Source organism: Parambassis ranga, chromosome 9, assembly GCF_900634625.1.
Source record: "Parambassis ranga chromosome 9, fParRan2.1, whole genome shotgun sequence".
In the NCBI taxonomy this organism is placed as follows: domain Eukaryota; kingdom Metazoa; phylum Chordata; class Actinopteri; family Ambassidae; genus Parambassis; species Parambassis ranga.
This window is the reverse complement of record NC_041030.1, coordinates 16,287,016-16,305,004: the sequence shown is the minus strand read 5'-3', so window position 1 is coordinate 16,305,004 and position 17,989 is coordinate 16,287,016. Positions and strand designations below refer to the sequence as shown.

The 17,989-nt window shown below is 44.3% G+C and overlaps 1 protein-coding gene across 1 annotated transcript; it reads right to left on the bottom strand.

Annotated features, from left to right (window-relative positions):
* Positions 1-7,562: 7,562 nt before the first annotated feature.
* hic2 (hypermethylated in cancer 2) lies at positions 7,563-17,653 on the bottom strand. The gene is made up of 2 exons (XM_028414494.1): positions 17,576-17,653; positions 7,563-10,127 (listed from the first exon to the last, which is right to left on the bottom strand). Exon 2 carries the CDS (start codon positions 10,059-10,061, stop codon positions 8,304-8,306), a length of 1,758 nt encoding a protein of 585 aa, XP_028270295.1. The 5' UTR covers positions 10,062-10,127; positions 17,576-17,653; the 3' UTR covers positions 7,563-8,303.
* Positions 17,654-17,989: the final 336 nt, after the last annotated feature.

Below are 17,989 nucleotides of genomic sequence, written 5' to 3'. Positions count from 1 at the left end.
TTATATCGTTAAGTGTAATCATCTAAATCAAGGACCGAAACAGCTGATCATGTATAAAATGAAATGTAAGTGGAAAATAAAACAATCAAGGCAACATCACCAATTTCTAGGCAAGAGTTAATTAAATGAGACTGACCTTATAGCCAGTTAGCTTAGCACAGAATAGCAACTGGAACCACAGTGAAATTGCCAGGTTCTGGCTAAAAATGTATGTTTTTTCTTGTTTGATATGAGCTTTATTTGTGAGCTAAGAAGCTTCTGTAGTGTTCCTATATATTGGCGCGTATACATTCCTCACACAGACCCAGTGACCACGACAAGGCCTAGAGGCCATCTGCCTAATATCAGCATGGAGACAAGGAGGTCATCTGGCACTGGAGATAAAGGTGGGCGTGGGTTGTGTGCATGTTTGTGTCTGTGTGTATACCACTTATAACAGACGTTGTCCATCTCCCTCGCCCAACATGGGCAGGCCAGGCATCTCTCATCTACATTCCTCAGATTATAGAGGGCCATCCCAGGCGAGCAGAGGCAAGCCTGGACCCACCTGGGGCAGACCCTGGTAAATTCCTCTCATGCTCTCAGGCCCACTGGGATAAGAAAGGCTGTGGAGAAGCAGAGGGCATTTTTTGGCGACTGTTTCTTTCTGCTGTTGCCCTGATTAAACCCTAGCAAAGCACTCAAAAAGATATGGGCAATATCCACATTATACCCACCCACCCCTTCTGCTCTCACTATTGTGTTTGCTTGGCGCTGATGTTGGTGGAGAGAGGGGCTCGGGTGGGGGTAGGGCAGGTTTAGGGCTATCGACACCAGGGCCATTGTTTCTCAGCGACCCCCATTCAGGGTCATTTAGCATGTGACACCTCGAGGGGCACAGCGCATTTCTAATGGCACAGAAGAGAAATAAATGTGCCAGCACCCTACACTCTGACCTGAGCCAGGGATGATGAGAAACACTGCAGGAAGACAGACAACATGGACGCAGCAGGGGGAAGTGAGATTATACGCAAAATGTTGGGAGCTCATCAGCGACACCCAAAATGGAAGGAGAACAGCACGAAAATGTAAAGGAGACAAGGAGCTTATCTACATACTCTAGGAGGGTGTGTCAAGCAACGAGTATGTGCAATATATACGTTGTGTGAGGAAGTGATTGGCAGGTGATCAGTGCACAGAGGTGGGCATTCCTGCCTGGGTGTCGATGGGAAATTAGAGGGGGGAGGACAGCTAGAAAAGGCCCAGTGTTTTAACACAGCTGGGTCTGTCCTAAAGACACAAGCCGCAGACAGCCATGACAATTACAGGCATGTTACTGCAAGGTGACGGGCTCGTACTGTACAGTTGCTTTATTGCTTCATAGCGTAAAACATCCTCAGTCTGCGTTTTTGAGGATCTTTTGAAACATCAAGCAGAAACTAGAGAGTCTGCCAGTGTTGGACGTCTCTCCTCTGGGTTTTTAAAGACACTTCCCGTTACCACATAACACAGCACTTGTCTTAAAGCAACTGAGGAAAAACGCAGTGCCACATTGGCGATAACCACTCCAATTGAACCATTATCTATTTTCACAAGGCTCAAAGAGGACAGAAATGTTCTGGAGTGCTCATGCATTCTGTAGCAAACGGTAACATTGGGCAACGTGGCAAAAAGAAACAACTCGTATGACTCATGCCAAAGTAAACTAAAAGCAGGAAAAATGCTTTCGCAAGGACTGGCAGCCACAAGTTAACCTTTGATTGACTGCTACACTAAATTGCACGACACCAATGAAACGGCCAGAAACAATACAAAGATGACTGGAACCAGTCACACCCTTTCCACAGAATTCACTGTTCTGCCAGGTGAATTGTTCGCTTGTTTGCAATGATGGGAAGAGATAGAACTGAATGTACAATAATGCACTGATGCTTTGACTCATGTATATGCTAACCTAGCTAACCTAAGAGTATATGAGGAAGACTGCCAAGAGGTTTTCATTACACAGGAATGAATTACACATCAACATGTCACTTAAGGCATGTCCACAGAATGCACATAAATTAAGCCCAAGGCAAACTGCACCTGAAATGAGACAAGAACATGTGACCCGGGAAACATTAGCCATCAGATATCATCTATGAACAGGATCACTTACAGCAACAGCACAACAGAACCTGAACACAGAAACATCAGAAGAAGAGGTCAAACAACAGGTCTTGGTTTTCAATCAAGCTTTTAATGAAAAGATCATAAAATAACAGTTTATTTTTCCTCACTGCTGTACATTAAGACTGCAAGGTTGTGAGTGCTGAGGTCAGCTGTATTACACTTTTATGACACTTTTGAGTTTGTGAGCCCCGTCGCTATGCACGGCGGCGGCTCTGACCTGAATACAAGCTCTCTGAGGAGTGGAGATAAAGAGAGAGAGAGAGAGAGAGAGAGAGAGAGAGAGAGAGAGAGAGAGAGAGAGAGAGAGAGAGAAAGAGAGGGAGAAAAAGAAAGAGAGAGAGAGTGTGAGAGAGCCCGACCTGGGTGCTGCCAAAAGCCACAAAAAAAAAGAGGTCAGAGAACCTCACCTTAAAATACTGGTGTGTGCATGTTAGGTGGTGTTTGAAGTCTAGACGGTGGCATCTGTGTTTGCATTAGTGGAGGTGTATGTGCATACGTGCCGGGCAAAAGTGCACCTGGGCGTGTACACCTTAGCATGTGAAGTGAATTTGCCAAAGGGGAGGGCTTCATGCCCTTTAATTATTCATCAGCAAAGACCCTACATATCCATTCCAGAGCCTTTCAGCCCATGGATCCTGATACATTATTGAGAGGCTGTTCCTAAAGAAAAACTGGAGACGAAGCTTGATACACCCACCTCATGGGCAGCTCCACTTATCAACTCATCAAGTACTATTTTTTTTTCTTTTTTTAGCAGCTAATCATGTCTATCCATCAAAGTGGTGCACATGAAGGTGACACTGTGCCTATCATATATTTATAATATTACATTAGACATTAAAGAAAAATGTTACGTATGAAAATATGCTGCTATAAACTCTGTAACCAAAATGTGTTGAAATAGATGGACGGCAAAAAAAAAACACGATAAAGGTAATGGCAAGACAGCACTTTGCAGCAATGTGTGTAAACACTGAAAGTTTTGAGGTAATTTGGTGCTTTCTGTTTTTTTTTTAAGTCACTACTGCAAAATGTCACTGTAGGTACAGCAAATACTGAAAAATGCAGCAGAGCCGAGGACATGGTCCCCCTGCGCACTAACAGAGATTACAGCGGGTCAAAGGACTAAAGCAGGGGTCGGGTGTATCTGAGATAAAGCAAGGGACAATAAAGCTTACAAAAAAAAAAAAAAACTGGCTTTGGTTTAGTCTGCCGCGGTAAGAAGGAGCATCTCCATTATAACTGGACAGACCGGCCCCTCTACTATTCAAACTGCCTGGAGAGGATGGTAGAAGTAATGACTGCGGGAAAAAAAAGGTGTAACAACAATAATACCAAGAAGTGACAAGTAAAGCTTCTCGGTGGAGCTTCCTGCTTTGTATATGTCATTTTAAAGCTTTTTTAACACTGCATAATGATATGATATTTTAAAAAACGAACACTGCAACAACAATGAGGTAAGAAGAGAAAGACAAAATCCGTCAGTTAAATCGGAACTGATATGAGAGCGCCCGGGTCTTCCCAGATGCTTCTGAAAAACATACAAAGTGCACTTAGTAAAGCTATCTCATCCAAAGTTTCTAAAAATCCTCCTACGTGGAACTGACAGACACTTAAAAAAAAAGAAAAAAAGAAGAAGTGGCAAGTGGTTTAAGACAAGAAATTTAACAACACGACTGTTCAGAGGAGAGAAGTGTGGACTGTGTGCGTATTTCTGCTGTGTGTATGTTTTTTTTCTTCACTGTCAGCAGCATGGCAACACCCAGGGAGAGCAAGCTTGAAAAGATACAGTAGCCTCCGCTCGGCACAGGCAGCGACAGTGTCCTGCCTGGGCCCACAGACACACACACACACACTCATACACACACACACACAGGGTTGTAGTTCAACTCCCATATGTGTGCGGCCATTCAGAGAGAACTCAAGAACGCATGGGCGAAAATGCATCCATAGTGAATTACATGAAATAAAAACCTTACAGACTGTCAGATATAACTGAGAAGATTATGGATGCCATAGACCATTATCTTTAAGTTGGAAAAAAAAATGATAAAATCAGTCCCACAAATAAAAAGTCAACTTCACAGATTGTGGTTAATGGCTATGTTTTGTGTCCTATTTTTGATTCTCAGCTTGAAATCCTCAAAACAAAAACAAAACAAAAAAAAGGGGGGTCCTGCCTCCACCTCAGTCTCACACACTGAGCAAAATCTTTGAAGAGGTGAGGGCAGGCCCAGAAATAAATACATTCATCACTGACAATAGACATTTGATAAAAAAAGAACACTGTCAATAAGTGTTTGCACCAACTTTGTTTGAGGCTCAGCCAGTCAGAGGTTTGTGCTGCTTTAACCCACAGAACACAGGCAGATTTAAAAAAAAAGAAAAAAAAAGACAACAACATTCACAGTTAAGACTACCAGATAAGCCTGTTTTACATGCAGTGAACAAATCAAAGCTACATTCTCCAGATAGGTTTCATGAACCGCCAGCATCAGGGATGTACCACATTTAGACACTTCCAACCATTCACCCACCCAACTCCTACATATTAAAAGACCCAAGCAGCAGAGGCAGTCCTCAAGTGCATTTGGGAAACACACAGACACACAACATTGAGCTAAAGACCCTGACTAACAATGCCTTTTGATTAATACGTCAAGGATGCACTGCCCACCCCCCCCTTTACTGTGGTCCCATCTGAAGACAGGCCAGAGGGCAAGGAGACTGGGGTGCAGGGTCACCCCAAAGCCAGCTGGCAGGGAGGGGAGGGGTGTCCCTAAACCCCACAAACACACACACACACACCCTCCCCTTCATTGAATATGCAGTAGTTCACCCCATGTTTAATGCTATGCTTCTGTTTTGGCAGCAACCTCTGTGGAACAAAAAAAACGCACACGTAACAACCTCTCTGACTGGCTGAGCCTCGACTGAGGTCTGTAAAACTGTAAAAGTTTATGTAAACAATGAGATAAATACATATGTTTCTTTTTTAGAGCCACACATGGTTCCATAATCATTCAAATGTGCTTTGGTTTAAAAAATAGTTTGTGGATTTGGGTATGAGCTTTTTTTTTTTCTTCTTCTTTTTCTTCTTAAGTTCTTTGTACAACTTTGCAACTATTTCTGAACATACTGTGTTACTAACTAAAATGTAGACTTGTTTTGAGCTGCCTCACCTTTGTCAAGGCTTTTTTTGTGTTAGTTGAAAAAGTACCCCCCTGTTTGTCTTAAATATGAAACTAGTGTTCTGCTTTTCCCATGATTAAAATACAGAGAAATTGATACAATGCTATATCTTACAAATGTAGCTGAGAGTCTGCATTCACAGACGCAGAACAATCCCTGAAGTATTTGAATAGTAGTACTAGTAGTAGTAGTAGTAGTAGTAATAGTAGTAGTAGTAGTATGGTCACAGTTTGGAGTTCGTAGGTTTTTTTTTTCTTCGTTATGTCAAACAAGCAAGCATTCAAATGCAGCTGCAAAAGTCTTTTGCAGAGATGGCTAAATAGCTTGTTGTACAAAAGCATCTTTTGCATTACAGACTTTACGCTGTACTGCAGTAAGTGCTGACAAGTACAATAACGTTTGAAGGCAATGCATTGTGGACTCCCTCTTAAGCTAGAAGAGGTCACAAGCAACAATGTATCAGGCGATAAATAACATGTTTGTAATTTGGGGGAGGTGAGGGAGGTAGGGGGGTCGTCGGGGAGTGTGAAAAAAAAAAAAAAAAAAAAAAATCAGATGTACCATGCAATCACTAACAGCAAGACACCAACATCCAACATAACCAAGTAACAAGTCTGGGAGTCCAGGACACAGGTACCTTAAAACGGTAGTGATGTTTGTGTAATTGTAGCTGCATCCGTATGACAATAAACATCTCACAAACCATGACATGAGGACAAAAGAGGAATTAAAAAAAAATAAAGAGGACAGTTAAACCAACGTAATAGAGGAATGCCTATACCAAAAACTTGTAGTGAAGGTTCATGCTCCACAGTGTAACTGAGAACAGATACACTGGACAGGTTTCAGTGAAACCCAGAGACAACAGAGGGGCCACTCCCAACGTGTGGTGGCTTAAGATGAGGTAAAGCTTTAAAAAAAAAAAAGTTTAAAATAATTTAAAATCATTCTGTGATATCATGGAATACAATCAGAAACAAAAGGATGCTGCAGGAGAATAACGAGTTGTCCAGCTGTCCAGTGCATCTCTGCTTCTCCCTTCTTATTACAAGTTTTCACAAGTCTGGCTCAAAAAAAAGAAAGAAAAAAACTAACAAGCAACTTGAAATTCACATTAAAATTCTGATTATAAATCCTATCTTTTTTTCTTTTTCTATTTTTTTTTTGGTCTGAACAGAACACATAAAATGTCATCAGGTCCTGTTTTTTAAGTCAGGGAATATAAAGTGATAAGGACTCTGGATACAAACGAAAAAAAGAAACAAATAAAAACATGCTCAGAGAGCGTGTCTTTAAAACCTTTACCTGTTTCGTTAGGTGGTAAAGTTTACATTATACCGGCCCACCAATCAGCACAAGCTTTCCTTGCAAACCACAAAAAAAAACCTTCGTCAGTCTCAGAGTCATTGGCCAAAAACTCCATCAAAAGAGTGGATTTCTTTGTCTGGACTTAGAATATAATTCATAATTTGTTTTATACAGCAAAAAGAAAATCAAAAAGTGAAATAATTTAGTATGCTATATATCTTAAGTACATCTTTTTTCTTTAAAAACTTTGGTTATGAACTTGTCTAGCAACATCTGTTAGTTAGCTCTGTTCTCCTCAACATTCATAAGATCTTTGGAACACTATACATCTAAACTAACCAACTAGCCACTATTTGCTCCAGGCAGGAAGCTACAGTACACTTTGAAGTGGAGGCCACAATGAACAGGGCACCCGAAAAAAAAAAGCTATATTTGACAAGTACAAAGAACAACGGCTAAAAACAATGTGTAAAATCTATGCGCATTAAAAACCTGTGTTGAGAGATGGGCAGGTTAAAGCATTAGGTGAAAAGTTACCATAATCTACACACTTTGTACAATTAATTACATAGGAACTTTCAACTAATCAACATAGAGTTTGTAAGAGTAATCAGAGGTAGCGAGGTCACAAGCCTATATAAATAGACTTTTCTTTTTTTTCTGAAGGGAGGAAAGCTATACAGACAGAAAAATAAACGTACCCACCGAACATAACGTTCAGTCTAAAACACCCTCTCCATATCCCTGTTAAAACCACCCGCCCGTTCCCCACCCCAAATCCCTCCCCTCCACAAGAAAAACCCCCAAGACCTTCCAGTTTAAACATTCACTGAAACATTACAAGTTCTTTTAAGTAAAACAAGTACCTCAAGGGGTTCATCTTCCCGACCAGGACACATTCCTGGCAGCACTAGCAGGCAAAAAACTGAAAAACTAGATCATCTTCTCTACAAACAGCAGTAGAGAGGACTTTGTTGTCTGTCAAAAACTGTCATTCCAACCTTCTTTCCAGGACTTTCAGTTAAAGCATGGAGATGGTCCCAAACCCAGTTACCCCTCCTCTTACATACAGATACCCATCACCAACGACGAAGGATATAAAGCTGTCAAGGGTAAAAATAATCTTTTTGCTGAATTATTGCCAGTATTGTTTGCACGGATTTTGTTTTTTTTGGTCAAAATAGCACTGGAGTACAGAGGGGACACTTGAGTCGATCTGACAAACTCAATGCTCACAAGTAGAAGAGAAGAAGGCTGCTGAGGGGTATGAGGTGAGGGGGGCTTGACATTACATCAGTACCCACATTCACATTTTAAAAACAGACCAGAAGTCGTGCCATTCCACCATGGCTTCGTGACTTTGGAGAGAGACAGGGGTAAACTGTCCCTCTAGAACTCCTGAGAGGTGAGCAGACGTCATTTGATATAAATGATGACTTGATCCTTGCATCGACAAGATCCCACCATCACCAAGAGCACATTGTGGCTAATAGCTACATCATTCACTTAGCCAGGGCATCGTAAACTGGAATTAATACGTGGATCTATGTGTGAATGTGTATGTGTGCATTATTTTGCTTTTGAGATGGAGAAAGGTAGAGAAACGTTTCTTTTTTTTTTCTATTCCCAGAGTTCTTTGGCTTGATGCATTTCTAAGAGGGCGAGGTGTGCATTCTCAGGTGACTGATGAGGTTGCGCTGCTGGGTAAATTTCCCCCCACATAGCTGGCATTCATACGGCTTCTCCCCCGAGTGGACACGCATGTGCTCTGTCAGACGGTACTGGCGTGTGAAACGCATGCCACACTCTTCACATGCAAAAGGCTTGAGGCCTAGGTGGCTGCGCATGTGGCGTGTCATGGTTCCCCTCTGGGTGAACATTTTGCCACAGATGTTGCAGGGGAAGGGCCGGGTCAGCCAGTGGCTCTTCTCATGTTGTCTCAGTGTCGCGGGGTCTTTGTAGCTCTTACTGCAGACTGTACACTTGAACGGACGTGTTTCAGAGCCAAAGGTGGAAGGACCTACGGGGGCAGAGAGGTCCTCTGCCTCCTCCTCATCTTCCTCTTTCACAAAAGTCCCTCCTTCCTCTTTGATGTAGAGCTCATCCTCGGTGTGTGTCTCCACATGAGCGTTGAGCTGCTCAGAACTGGGGAAGCCCTTACCACAGGGAATGCACACGTAGAGGTTGTCTCCGAATGCTGGCTCAAAACCTTCCTGCCGGTACACATAGTTGGCGCTGTGGTTTCCCCCTCTGTTTCCTCCTCCACCTCCTGCACTCTCGCCATCACTTTGACCACTCTCATCGCTGTGATCCTGGCCATTCTCTCCTCCCTCTTCCTCGTCTTTACACTGGAAGGACTTATCAGATGCAAAGCTGTTACCACTGCCCCCTCCCAATCCGGAGGAGCGGCCATCTTTGGGGCCGACAATCACCCCATTAACCAGGGGCCTGTCGTGATCTTCAGACTTCAACCCTGACGCTTCTTTCTTAGGCCATTCGTTCTTGCGGGCACCCTGCCGAGATTTCTTCTGGGGTGGGGGACCATCGGTCTGGTTTTGGGTTTCTTCTGAGGTTTTAGAGGAGGAGTTGAGCTCCATGGACTCAGATATGCAGGTGTCTGCACCTGGGAGGGTGGTAGTGGAGTCATCCAGTGAGGCACTGTTGGTTGTGGATACTGAGGCAGATTGAGGGGATTCTTGGGAGTTGCTGTGCGGGCTGAGGGCATCGGTGGCTGTGCCTGCAGAGGGAGGACTCTTCTTGGACAGGTCCAGTCCAAGGTCTGGTTCCCCAGCACTTCCTCCGCTGCTGAGGTTGCCGTTGCTGCCACCATTCCCCCCATTCCCATTCTTCCCAGAGCTGCCAACAAACATCTCGTCATCTGAGAGCTTGTCCCGAAGGCCTTCATCTGGCTGTGGTTGATCGGCATCGGAAGGGGTCGGAGGGTAGTGGTTGTTAGGACCAGCAGGGGTAGAAGAGGAAAGGTTGTTGAGACGTAAGCGGCTAAGGGGACCTGGGGTGGAGGGTTTACCTGGCAGGGGTTTCCCACCACTGCGCTTGAGCTTCTTTCTGCACAAAGCTGCGAGGTCATGGAGCTGGAGGTAGCTAGCTGCGGTTAAGAGGGCACTGAAGTTCTGCTCACTGCTCTGGTCTGATGAGGACAGGAGCTTCCCAGTGTAGATGAAGTCCAGAACTTGTCTGAATACAGAGGGGTTAACCATCTCTGTGTCGAGGTTAATGAGGTTATCGTGGAGGACCAAAGATTTGAAGTAGATGCTGCTTGCGGCCAGGATGTTTTTGTGGGCACGGAAGAGCGCATTCTCCACCACGATGATGACATCACACAGGAAGCCCTTGGCTCTCTGCTGGTTGAGTTGCAGCAGCAGTTGTTTGGCATGATTTGGCAGTTCCATTTCCTCCTTCCTTCTTTCCTTCCTTCTCTCTCTCTCTCTCTCTTCCTACACGAGCACCACCTGAAGCTGAAAGAATAAAATAAAAACTGGTTAGATTACATTGTAAAATAACATAGTATTATTCTGATAAATGATGCAAAACTAATTTACAGTTACAGTGTTTGCACATCTCAAACATCTCAAGATTAAGCTTCATTCCTTCCAACTCCCACTGTTAAGAGTACATTAATCTAAGCTTCTAGCTCGCATGGGGGAAATGGGCAAACTGTTAGTGCAGCGTGCCACATAATCACACAGCAGCTTGGAAACTGAACCCTCCCTCTCATCTTCCTTTTTAAACAAATTGCATGGATCAAGTTCTGATTGTACACATTGCCACTGTTCTGGCACAAAAGCCGTATGGGTGGAGAAGAAGACAGGGTAAAGTAACTACTTTTCTAAGGTGGTGCCTCTCAGCTTCTCCTCCCTATCTCACTAGCACAACTCTAGTTTCGATGGGGTGCCCTCTTTGGAAACTAGGCTCACTCGAGTCCTCATTAGGTCATGGTAATGTCAGCTCTGGCCCATTGTTTGGGGGTGGGGGTCGGTGGCACAGCAGGGCCGGGGGGAGGGATTAGGTGACACCTGAGCAGGTAAAACTACACAGGAGCTTGGGCACAAGAGGAGGAGGTGGGGAGAGGGTGTGGCCCAAAGACAAGGACAACACCACCTGATCCTCCAGAGAGGCCCTCATTTATGGAATTAGGACAGGTGAATCTCATCCACTCTTATATGGTGACCTACTCCATAACATTGTCCTCTATTTCTTATATACACAGGAAAAGATGGATAACAAGAGCAGAGTGATTTGGTTGAGGCAGCAGTGACTGATGTCTAACATGGTCTTGTAGGCATGCTGGGAAAATGGACACACATCTTTAATGCCCCCCGAGTACAGCAGGCAGGGTATACCGTATTACAAGAGATTACTCGGTAATACACAGAAATGCTTAACCCAAGCCATAAATACACGTGAAAATGTGCCATTTTAACCCCTGTGCCAACCGAGAGATTTACTGATGAAATGTCATGTATCATAATAAAAACACAGGAAAGAGAGGAGTAGTTCCTATGTTAGAAGCTACACTAACAGAAGCTGTTACTGCACCATTTCAAATCACTTTTAATCAATCAGATTTTGGCACAATTTTGTTTGCTTTATCAAGAAATCAAATACATACAGAGAGAGAGGGGGGAAGGACTTGCTGAAGGTGACAACACACCGTTGCTAAAACACTAAAGAACTGCAAGGCTACAATAGTTAGTGATAAAAAGATGGCTGTATTAACGGCGGCTCTGACAGTCAGGTTTCCAGATACCGTCAGCTGCAGTGAACATTACTCCCAGGTCCAGGCCTGGGCTTGCCTCCTCTGCTTTGACATTTCTTCTCCTGGTCTTCCTCCCCTCCCCCGTTTCTCTCCTCAACACCTCTCCTCCTTCCTCTTTATCATTCCCACCCTCACCAGCCTCTCACCGGGCATGCAGACACAACTCGGGAAGAGTTCGCTGTCCCCAATCATGAAAGAATCATAATGAGCTATACTGGAATGCATAACCCAGATCTGCTAAGTCGCAGAACGTGCTACGGGGGTCTACAGCACTCAGCCCCGCAGGCGGTAATGGAGAAGAGGGCTGTTGGAAAAAGAAGGGCCTCTGCTACGATGCCAGCCAGGAAGCCATATATCATTCAAGTCTCTCTCTTAACACACACACACACCTCTGCAGGCTTTATGGGGGGGGATTCAAGAGGCTTTTCCAGCAGACCAACATAAAAGGGGGCTGGGCTCAGAGAAGAGAAGCCAGCTCAGGAGGGGAAAAAAAGAGCCCTCCCCCACCACCCTCCTCCTCCTCTCATCCCTCGTTCTCCCCCCCCCCCCCCCCCCCATCACCCACACAGCTACCCTCTCCCCCTGGCCCCTCCAGTGCTGTGCTGTGCTGTGCTGTGCCGGTTGGATTCCAGGGAGCTGCTAATGGATTACGGCTGATCTATATGCAGCCAGGGTGGGACACATGTAGGCCCAGCTTCCCTTCCAATGATGGTGCCCAGGAAAACAGGCTGTGATACCACAGGGGCCAGATAGGCTTGCGCCATCATTGCAGCTCCATCTGTGAGTGCATGGCTGCAACACTAACAGTCATTTGCACAGCCTCACAGTTACAGTGTAAAGTCAGGGATGGATGTACCATTAGGAAGACGATCCAATAATAACACTTTGAGATGTATTTGCAGTATGCAGGGTGAATAGTTAGTAGGTATAATGTTACGTAAGCTGGCGGGCGGCGTTTCCTGCAGGGCTGGATCACTGCGTTTTTAAGTCCTCCGCAGTGGTTGGCACTGAGGTGCAGAGATGGTATGATAGCTGGTCAGGGAACCTGCTCTGACCAAATATGGCACCACATACCAACTAAAGCCAGCCTCAGGCCTGGACTGTAACAGACCAGGGTAGGTGTTGCCCTTCCAGCACAGGATCAGCTTACCTTGCCTGCAGTGTTAACCTTTTCAGGAAAAAAAAAAATACTGTGGTTTAATGATAGAGGAGGCAAGCTCATTTTAAAAAGCAGAGCACTCTTCTGCTTAGCCTCAACCTTGACTTGTTTCAGGAGCCTGCTGACGAGGAGATGAGCAGACAGGGATGTTTACTGATAACTGACAGATCAGGATAATGCATCCGTGTGAATTGGGACAGTAAATAAGTGAGTGCCCCAAGCAGTAAATAATGTAAAGAGTTCTTTAAATTAAACTGGTTATACTGGATATCTGGATGATCAGGATTGACTTCATTTACTACTGCCTGTCATTGCATCCTTTTTGCCAAGGAGTTTATGGATTAAACAGCGAGTTAGTAAACCTTTCAGAGTGAGTGTTCATGCAGCGAAGGTGACTGAAAGAGCAGTGGGCTGTGGCACTAATCTCCTGAGCAGAGGGTAAAGAGCCAAGAGAGGGAGAGAGAGGGCAGAGGTGAGGCAAAGTCCTGTGGCGCAATAACAAAACACACCCTACTACTGTGAAAGGTCATCAGCTAACAACCAATATAAAACAGGACTGAGCAGGATTTTAAAAACATATTCAACCCAGGTTTTATTGCAGGCTTTCCTTTCACCAATAGACAGTAATGACTTTGAAAGGCTGTCACAGAAGGAGAGGTTGTCGAGGCAGATAGTTGGGAAAGACTCAAGTAGACACAGAATGAGAGGCAATCATGTACAGGAGCGAGCAAAAGGCCTGGCTGAGTGAGTGCACAGTGAGACAGTGCACTTAAACACACACACACACACACACAGAATGCTGGTGGGCAGAGGCAGTGGGGGAGGGGTTAGGGGGATGGTACAAAGCCAGTTTGAAATACAAACACCAAGCAACCACCTCTGAGCCATTTCAACATGGCTGACACTGCTGCATGGGTAAGGCTGATCCATGCAGGGCCCATGATCAGCCTTCAATTATCAGCCTGCAATTATCTGACTTCAGGTTCCCTCGTGAGTGAAAGGACTGCTCGCAATACAATGAGGAGATTAAACCAAAGAGCCGGGCTTTCCAGCCAACGCTCCATACATACTTATACCCATACTTTATATGCAATATCTGCTGGATCAGAGGAAATGACACAGACGATTATAAGGACAAAAAATGTTGCAAATCAGAAGCAATTTGCAGTACACTGGCAGCAGTGACAAATGATTCCCACTCTGTCATGTGCATGTTGTGTTTAGTTGCAGGAACAGGAATTCTTATTTCTGTTTTTGCCGACAGTGATGCACTTACAGGAACAGTGTTGTTTCCTTTCATCCTGCTGCACTGCTGTCAGGGCTTTGCCACATGCACACAAGCAAAATCTGGTTTAGCGAGTTGGACATATGCATGGCAGCGAAATCAGGCTTTTTCTGGCTGATATGTAGCTATGTTAACCAGGTTGTCCTTAATCCTGTACCCTGACCTGTTCCCATATCATTTAAGACCCAAGCCCTTATTTAGATCAGAATTTTCTGAACACAACCCAGGAGCCACAATACATAGATTTCCTTTATTCCAATGTGACAAGAGAAACCTGAAGTAATAATAGGTGACATCTTGCTGTGGTCTTTGCTTGGAACACAAAAACTAGCATGCGTTCATGTCTCCATGGGGAGCATCTGCTGGACTTCTAGACATTGATTCAATTCTGGATATAATATTTTGGAAAAAAGCTGCAGCAGAGAGCAGCAGAGCTGTAGAGAAGCTAAAAAAGAGGCAGAGATGTAGTGTCTTACAGAAAATCTAAAAAGGCTACAGTAAACAGGTGTATGATCATATAATGCTGCACGCAGGCTAAAGGGGAGTTACAGTATCCCTGCTGCAGTCTGGGAAGAATACTTCCAATTAAGACTCATTTTCTGTCAGGCTGTTCAGCCGTGTTTCAGACAAACAAGTCCTGCCAAGGGTGCAGTGGAATGAAAAGAGCCCGGTTCATTTTATCACAGGAGGGGGGGCCAGTGGTTTGCTATATACCCCATTTGTGCCAAGGAGACTCAACACACCATACAGGTATGAATTCTGTATACATTTTGGCTTAAATAACACTTTTTTTCTTTCAGGATTCATGTCCAGCAGGGCAGAGATTCTTATGAATCCTTACGTGATGAAGCATCATCAACATAGGTACAGCGTGAATTCATTTGTTCTGTGGTTTGACTACTACAGGTGAGCGGTTAAAGCAAGCCTAAAGACATCAGCTTATACCTTAAATACTACTTAAGATTTTTGTCTCCCCTGAAGACCCCCCTGAAGGGAATTTAAAAAAGCCGGAAAAGTGAAGTAATCAAGCACTTCATTAACAACTGAACATATGATTGGTGTGATGAAGTGACCTCTGTGTCTTGAGAGAATCTGATGAGATAAACCCCCCCCCCACACACACACCTTCCTAAAGGCACCCACATGACCTAGTGCCTAATACTGTGGGTGAGGACAGCGTGTTGAGGTGAGGAGAGATCCTGAGTGGTCCAAGGTTTTCACAGAGCTGCTGCTGCCACCCCCTCCTCCTCCAGCCTTTAAACACTACATAACCTTCTGGCTATCAGCACTACATTCCACATTCTTCTTAAAGAACAACAACAACCCTGCCCTGAGGTGCTTTATCCAGTGAACAAACCAAACTGCCCTGGAACAGGCAGCAGAGAAAAGAACAGACAGATCTGTATACAGCAGTGTAGCACAATCTATAAGTCCTCGTCCAACATGTCAGCAGAACATATAGCCTATAAGCAGCCTTCTTACTGCATTGTGCTGCCCACAAATGCCACTCTAAGCCATGATCACACTGGACACAGAATGCTGTGTGCTTGTGTGTGTTAGCGAGAGAGAGAAAAAGAGAAGGGGAAGGGACAAGTGGGGTGAGGCAAGACCAACCGGCCGATCATGAGGATCATGAGGTACACACACACACGTAAACACAGGCTTCAAACCACCCTGCAGGCTAGACTTTGTAGTCCACAGTAATCAATGAAACTAGTCATGCTGATCAGTTGACTTGGCTTGGTCATTTTAATGGCCTATATTAACTTGTTTGACCCACAATGCTACATTGTGTACACACACACAGACCACTCGTCTGACAACTATTAATGACAGGCTTGACAATACTGTATGGAAGTATTTCGCTTCTCATTCTTTCTTAAATGACAAGCCATCAATACAAATTTGCATATGATTATATGACGCACTGCTTTAAAACCAATGTGATCACATGCACTAAACAGTCATCTCCACTGTGTTTCATCAAACTCTTTAGGTAGTATACAGCCTGGAGCCCCATCCCTGCCTTAGAGGCCTTGTCAAATTAGATTATGCATATAAAAATGAACAGCTCAGCTACATTTTGAGCCAGCAGCAGCATCAGAAGCAGCAGCAGGCAGGGTAACTGCAACTCCACAACTTCAGGCAGGGTGTAACCAGCCAAAAGAACATCTTGTAATCTTCATATTATGGGCTACAGCGCCCTGCAACGCTGAGCAGGATAAGAGATTGTGAACTCAGATGGATTTATCTTTTGTGTGGCCCGAATGCAGAAAAAAAACGTTTTCCATGAAAACAACAATGCTCTAAAATCAGCAACAACTGATCTCCAAACAGTTGTAAGTGACTTACTAAACATGACAAGAACTGAGTCATCGTTTCAAAGCTTTCACCCCTCTATTACTACACAAGCATATCTGGATTTTACTAAGAGTGACTCAATTTTACTAATAAATAAATAAACTAATAGACATTTAGTCAAAATGTTAAAACATCTTGTTTACTGGGACAGAATGACTGCAGTGGAAATTTCATAAGATTTTTGTTACACAAAACAAGCAGCCAGTTAAAAGAAAACACATTACTGACATTCCTGTGCCTTATTATCGCCATGCCCCTTGGTACTTTAATGACACTAATCACCTGAGGAGGCGAGCTGGCTTCACACCTGAACACATACATAGTTTGATGTGTTGTTTATTTGAATTACAATCAAATGTTCAAAGTTGCACTGGCTGCGTAAAAAATAAGCAATGCCTACTGCGCTACTGTTTCTATAAAACAAGGCAGTTTTGGGTCACAGTGTAACATTACACCCACACTGTAGCCGATCACCAAGATGGTCGATGTGTAGCAGTAGTCCATCTAAAGGCTATAAAGACAACACATCAATAGAATCCATGCTTCAGACCAGAAACTCGCTGCGTCTTCATTGTGTTGAGTAGCCTACATTTGCAAGTCAATCCTGTTAAATCATTTTAATTGGCCCTACCTAAGACCAAGGTGGCTTAACCTACATATAAACAATGCAGGTGATACTCCTGGTATCGACCGCGAGATAATTAAGTGATGGCGCAAAAAATAGCGTGCGTAAAATCCAAAGAATCAGATCCGCTTCATTTAACACACAAAGTGCAATTCAATGCCATTTGAAAAAGTCAGTTGTGCTAATATGACAGCGATCGATTTAAATGAACCATTAAACACAACAGGGCACATATTTTGTAAACAATTGATTCAACATATCCATTTTGAAGGCAGAGAAAAGGAGCTGAAGTGTGGAAACATTTGAGTAAAGTGGAGCCGTTTGTGGACCCTCTCTGTCGCCTGATGTGCTTTGCCAGCCTGGTAATTATTTGGTACACACTCGTCCTGTGGGGCATCTCTTATGAGCTTGCGACGCCAAACACAAACGCCACAAACATTTGCAAACAAATTTGTTTTGCGGGTTTCGATTAAGAATCCGCTAAAGGCTCGAACAAACCGTGTGGGTTTGCCAAGCAGGCTGGTAGAGCCAGAAGAGGCACCAGCGGAGCCCCTTTTTGTTGGCACGCCGTGGAAAAAAACACACCACCGTAACGCCGAAAACCCTTACGATCCTCCTAACAGCGCTGTGCAAAACGATCCGCTCAAAACAGACACGGAATCACACTCTTTGTGCATTTACAGTCCACCTCAGACAGAAAGAAATTCTTTTAAATACCTTATTACATCGGTAGGATCGTTCTCAAGCGTTCTTTACCATCCTCTTGCTCATCTCACAGCCTTCGGGACGCCATGTTGCAAGCTTATGACGTTAGGCTTCCTCACCCCTGACCCACATTTGAATAGAAACCAGCCCAGAGTGCAGCAGAGAAAACATCCCACTGTGGGAGGGTTTGGCCACTTTCTCAAACCAGGACCCCTGGCAACTTTACCTGCAAGATGGCAGAGAGAAAGGGGAGAGAGAAGGAGAGGGGGCAGGCGGAGGAAGCAGTTTGCTGCGTAAAAACCTCTTTAGGCCTTCTTCTACCAGCGGCGCGACTCCAATGCTGCTGAATGCACGTCTGCGCTGCAAAAGATATGAATCCACAATTATTTTTGTGTAATGACCTTCCCGTAGGACCAAGGAAAATAA

Bases quoted from the DNA above. Each gene is read 5' to 3' on its own strand.
- hic2 (XM_028414494.1), bottom strand. From the start codon at position 10,061: ATGGAACTGCCAAATCATGCCAAACAACTGCTGCTGCAACTCAACCAG.